General features: G+C 38.4%; 1 protein-coding gene across 3 annotated transcripts in view; it reads left to right on the forward strand.

Annotated features, from left to right (window-relative positions):
• Positions 1 to 5751, forward strand: part of TTC6 (tetratricopeptide repeat domain 6) — a 222465-nt gene extending 216714 nt beyond the window's left edge. For all 3 annotated transcript variants that reach the window (XM_059181956.1, XM_059181957.1, XM_059181958.1), the window contains 2 exons: positions 1523 to 1748; positions 2189 to 5751. In XM_059181956.1, the coding sequence (XP_059037939.1) occupies positions 1523 to 1748; positions 2189 to 2325 (363 nt within the window). In that variant the 3' untranslated portion in view covers positions 2326 to 5751. The remainder of the gene's footprint in view (positions 1 to 1522; positions 1749 to 2188) is intronic.
• Positions 5752 to 6000: the final 249 nt, after the last annotated feature.

A 6000-nucleotide genomic window follows, 5' to 3' on the forward strand; every position in this document is an offset into this window, starting at 1 on the left:
TCTAGCTCCGTGGTTTGAGCTCTTGGCCACCATGCTACCAGTGTTCCATTTCACTCATGATGGAAGTGAATTGAAGTCAGATCCCTGGGAAACATAGAGAAAAATAGTTCAGTGATGGAGACAGAGAAAGTGATATATAGGTAAGAGAAAACCAGAGAGATGCTCTGTCCCAAGGACAGAGAATTTTACAAAGGAAGGAGAGTTCAAGAGCGTCCATGCCGCAGAAATGTCCTGGAAGTAAAGAACTAGAAAATGTCCATTGGGCTTGAGGACATCTGCAGCCTTAGCAAGAGTGGAACTCACAAAATAGGGGAAGATAGATAGAAGCAAGACTGTGGTGTGTTGGGAAAAGCTGAATGGTAAAAAATTAGAGAGCAATCTGTATTGTAAAAAATGACTTTTCCTTTAAGTGAAGTAAATTTTAAAGTAGGAACCAAATTTTTACCCTCATGGAATTAGAGAAGAGATGTCTAGTTGGATGTCTAAGCAGCATCTGAAGCTATTTGTGGTGAAAGACCATTTAAAAATTTCTAACTTATTATTCATCAATAATTTGCTAAAACACAATATAAACAAGTTATTAGAATTATGTTCATGTCCTGGAATGTCATAATTATGTTGAAGTGCTATAAAAGTTACTAATGGTTTACTCGTAGTTTCTGTATTTAATCTCTTTACAGAGTTGTAGGAAATGATTTCTCAGACTAAGACCCCAAAACCAATCTACAGACCACACTTGAAAGGGTTCTTTGTTTCTTGATGATGAACAGAGAATAATCTAGAGTCTTCGATCTTCTTGACAAGTTGATTTTTTCCCTCACTCTTCCTTCTTCATAACTTTCATAGCATCACTAAATTTTTATCCCTTTTTGGTATGGGTTAGAATCTTTTAAAAAATTTTATTGCGTTATATTAGTCACCATAAAATACATCATTAGTTTTTGATGCAGTGTTCCAACTTTCATTGTTTACGTACAACACCTAGTGCTCCATGGGGGGTGGGGCGGTGGGTGAGCCTGGTGGTATGGTTTAGAATCTTATTTGGAGAATTCATTTACCTTTTTAGCTCTTGGATACTCTGCTTGTATATGAAAAATGTTAATTTTCTAACATATATTTATCATGTTATGACCTTTTCCGATTTATATTTTACCTTTTTCTGGTACTGTGTAAAGGTGTGGGACTTGAGGGGTAAGTAGAGGAACATTTTTATCACTGACATTATTGAGATTTGCCAATACAGGTGATAACAAAAAGCAAACTGACTTTTGGCTGGACACATTTTAGATGAAATATTTGCGCAGCTAATATGTCCCCAGTTCCAGGGAAATAGAACCACAGGCATACAAAGAAAAAGAAAGAAAAAGAAAGAAAGAAAGAAAGAAAGAAAGAAAGAAAGAAAGAAAGAAAGAAGTTCAAATACACTTTAACCAGTTTTATACATGAATCAAAAGTGCTTCAGATCGCTATATAGCTGCCAATTAAAATATATTCAACTTATCATCATCTTCACATTTTATAGGCCAGTGACTACTTCTCAAAAGCTTTAAGGTTTGATCCAGAAAATGAATATGCTACCATGAATCGAGCTATTGCAAATACAATATTAGAGAGATACAAAGAAGCCAAAGAAGATTTTGCACATGTGGTTGAAAGCTGTCCCTTCTGGGCCGCAGTATATTTTAATAGAGCACACTTCTACTGTTGTTTAAAGCAATACGAACTAGCTGAGGAAGACCTAAGTCAAGGTATTTTGTTTTATAATTTTGGGGGGAAATCACAGTGGTTGATATATTTGTTTTTAGACAATAAAAGAAGAAAATCACCAGGTCTGTCTTGGTAAGTTTACATAAGAATTAATGCTTTTATTTATCTTATCTTTAATGCCATCAATATAGATTCCTTTATGTAATAACTTAAAGTGTGAATAAGCTGAGAAACGGAAAATCATCAGGGAAACCGGACATAAACAATGTTCCTCAAGTTAGTTTTCTTAGAAAGGTTTAATATTTAATTTTACTAAATAAAATTCATTTACATGAAATGTAAATTCATTTACATTTACATTTGAAGAAAAATGCTTTCAAGTAAGCAGTGCTAAAGTTCTTAGAAAATTTTTATTTTTAAAACAGGGGACCATTTTCCAGTGTCATTATAAAACATATCTTGAAATGTTTTCCTTTTACAGCCCTGTCTTTGACGCCTGACGATGCTCTAGTGTATAAACTTAGAGCTGAGGTTCGTGGTAAAATAGGTCTGACTGAGGAAGCTGTGGCTGACTATATTCAAGCACTCAACCTTCAAGAATATGCCTCAGGGATATGATTACAGGGACCATGGTTTCTGTAGCAATCTACACAGCTCTTCTTCCCAAAATTGAAACTTATTTGTTGTTTCAAAGGTTTCACTATTTTCATTATTGCATTCATTATGTTTTATTACCTGTATAACCCTTTAATTCATTTTAACAATATATTTACATATTAATTCTAAGAACTCTAGATCACTTTCTGCACATTTGAAAAAACTAATAATAACTGAATTTCTTCATAAGATGCAGACTTCAAATGGGAATGTTTCTTTGGGAATATTAACATTTAAAATGTTTTCTTTAAAGTAAAATAATTTCTTTTGAAACACTATAATCTTCATGATTATAGAAAAAGTATCATTGATCTTTTCATCAATACCTGCTCATGATGTAGTTGACCATATCCAGGTTTAAAAAAAATAAATGCAGAGCTTATGGCTATAAAGAAATTAAATACATTTCTTCTCTCTTCCTGTAAACAATGTCTACACAGGTCCCTATTTTTCCTGGTACTTGTGTTATTCCACCAGATAAACACGTTTCTCTTTTACATGTTTCCTCCGTGCCAACACAGCACCTATAAAAATTTTGACCTTCCCGTTTCCTCGATATAGTTCTTTTTACCCCTTTGATGAAAGTTTCATAAACATATGTAAAAACTTTGTATACATTTATAATGAGTGCTTCAAAGAAGTTAATGAGTAAAAATTAAAGACCGCTAAAAATTCTGTATAGAATGTCTATAAAGGATCCTTGGGTGAACCATAGAACCCCTTTTCTTTATCTTACTGCTAACAACAAAATTTCATCCACATTTGCTTCACTCATTTATGTTCGTTCTTCGTTTCATTCTTCCAGTACATCTCTAGTTCCTCAGAGACTTGTTTTCCCAGAGATCAGACATTTTGGAAAGAATACTTCTATCCACTCAGTTTCCTTTTTTAAAAATTCTGATGTACCAGATTTTCACAGTAGAAGGTTGATTTTCATTTGTAAGCCTCGGTGGGGATGCTTCACACTATTTGAAGATAATGTTCTAGGCATGATGTGTGGGGCCCACATGAGGATTGGGTCACCCCTAGTGAGCTGTTTCTGTTGGTGAGTCAGACACATTTAATAAGCCACTTCGAATCTCTTGCCTTCACCTGTCTCCAGACAGTTTTGGCCCATCCCGGGCCACAGATGAGACTCAGACCAAGCGCATGTCCCCACAGACAGCCCCTTGCCTCATGCTTCACGTGGCTGCTGCCCCAGGGCATCTGTGTGGATGTTGGGGTGTTGGATTGCTGTGGGATGCTGCCAGCACTTCCCCAACTGTACTGTGGACGTGCAGGGACCTAAATCCCTGTCAAATGAACCTCTCATGATGGGAGAAAGGAACTGGTGGGTAGAATCTTCTCCCTCCCCGCTCTTGGTGGGGTGTCCTGAGACATATATAGCTTCCCTGAGGATGCTCCTAGCCGCCACCTTCAAAACATACCTTGTGTCCCCGCTTCTGCCTTCCCTGCCTCACTCCCTCGTCACTGCTCCTCCTTTCCCCAGTTTGCATTTCTTGATAAAGTCATAGCACGGAAGCATTTGCCTCTGGTTTTGCTTTTTGGGATAAACCAGGCTAAGACAATGAGTAATTTAATGTGATTTTTTTTTTTTTCCCCTGATCACACACAAACACTTATAACATGAGGCAGGACTGATATAAACCAAAGGCCATAATAGTATAATGGCCCAAATCATGTCCAACTGGTCAAAATGCTACACATCCCCCTGTCCACATCCCCTTGGCCCCCAGTTTCTGTGCACGCTGGCAGTGTCCTCCTGCATGCACCTGCACTTTCCACCTGAGGCATTTCTCTCAGTCCATTCACAGGCCAGGTCCAAACGACCGGCGAGTTCACGTCCCTAGGAGCCACCTTCAGCAATCACCGATGGAAGGTGGGGGATAAGCACTTCAGCTTTTGGCGTGAACACTGCCCCCCCCCCCAGCCATTCTGTTGTTGACCATACAGGCTCCTCAAAACATACTCTTTGTTGGTTTTCCTCTTTCTTGCCTCACTCTCTCCTCCTCAACACCAACTTGCTGGAACCCCCTTCCTAATAAACCTCTGTCCTCGAATCCTGGTCTCAAGGTCAGCTTCTGCAGGAACGAATCTAAGGCGGCATCATGGAGGAAGAGGCACTGAAGCCAGAACCTGAGCAGAGGTCAGTGCCGATGGGCAGAAGTAGTGGATTGAAGGCCGTCCATACAGACTGTGTCAGGACAGAGACAGAAATGGGAAAATAAAGCATGTTTGGAGAGTGGCTGGAGCAGGGTCTTTGTCAGGAAATGGTGGCAGGAAACCATGCTCACATAGAGTCAGACATGAAGAATTTTTCGTGCTAGACAAAGGAGACAGAGCGAGGAATTAAGACTTAACTATGAGTGGGGTATAAGGTGGGGGTGGGGTGGGAGAGTGACAGGTTTCTATTCCCTTCATTCCCTTCATCTCCGTCCATCCTCACATTAATGTATGGGGGACATTTGCTCATCTCCAGATGAAAACTGGACGTATGAAAATTGATCAGATCTCTGCAGAGAGAGGTTTACCCTGTGTTGTATGTGCTCCACTCTGACTCCAAGTGAGTCCGTCTTTTCTGAGAAGATCCAAGGCAGGTAAAGGAGACCCAGCAGGATAGAGGCAAAATGGAGAGAGGATGAAGACGAAGGGAGAAAGTGATTTCCAGAAAACTACTGGAGCTAAATCGGGTACAGAAGACCCCAAGGCAGGAAGAAGGAGATTCCTGGATTCTGTCTTTTTTGTAATGGCTTGAGTAATGTTGAGCTTTTCAGCAGATGAACTGAGGTATATCCTTCCCACCCTCATGGGACTTAGTAATCATGTTTAACTTATTTATAATAAACATGCAAGCACACACATACAACTACTGATGATAAACTCTGGGAAATAAAATTGGAGGAAGAAAAGAGTAAGGAGATTTTTTTTTAACCTTTACTGTTACATAAAGCTCGAAGAAGACTAGTAGGATTATAAGAGGCTTTTACTTTCAGTTTTATTTTCAATTTCTGTAATTTAGTGTTGTTGTTGTTAATCTATTTTATTTTCTCCACTAGAATCTAAGCTTTATGAGGACAGGGACTTTTATTTTATTTTTATTTATTTATTTATTTATTTATTTGGTTTGTTTGTTTGTTTTGTTTAGTGCCATATCCTTAATACTTATACTGACCAAAAAAGAAGAGATGTTCAACATATGTCTGTCAAAATAAAACAAATTACAAATGCAATGAATCAATATTACTGTGCAGCTATTCCAGTGAATTGTTGACTTGTCACATGCCCTTTCACACTTCTCCCATGCCTGCCATAATACAGAGACTGAAAAGCTAAGACTTATGTCTCCCAAATGTCCTTGCAACCAGAGTTCCTGATGTGATTTAGTTTCTGCCAATCTGACACAATCGCATGAGACTGAATTGAAGCTGCATCATGCAAGACCCGCTTCTGCTGGTCTTAAAGCAGTAGGCAATGGGTGTCTCTAGAGCAGAACTTGAGATTTAGCAAATAAACAGAGAGGACACCTGGTTGAATTTTAATTTCAAATAAAGAAAGGGTAATTCAGGATTCCTACTTAAATGCATGACATCCAGTTAAATTTCAATTTCAGGTCAACAACACATTTTTGAGTCTAAT

The sequence above is a fragment of the Mustela lutreola genome, chromosome 7 (assembly GCF_030435805.1).
Source record: "Mustela lutreola isolate mMusLut2 chromosome 7, mMusLut2.pri, whole genome shotgun sequence".
NCBI lineage: Eukaryota > Metazoa > Chordata > Mammalia > Carnivora > Mustelidae > Mustela > Mustela lutreola.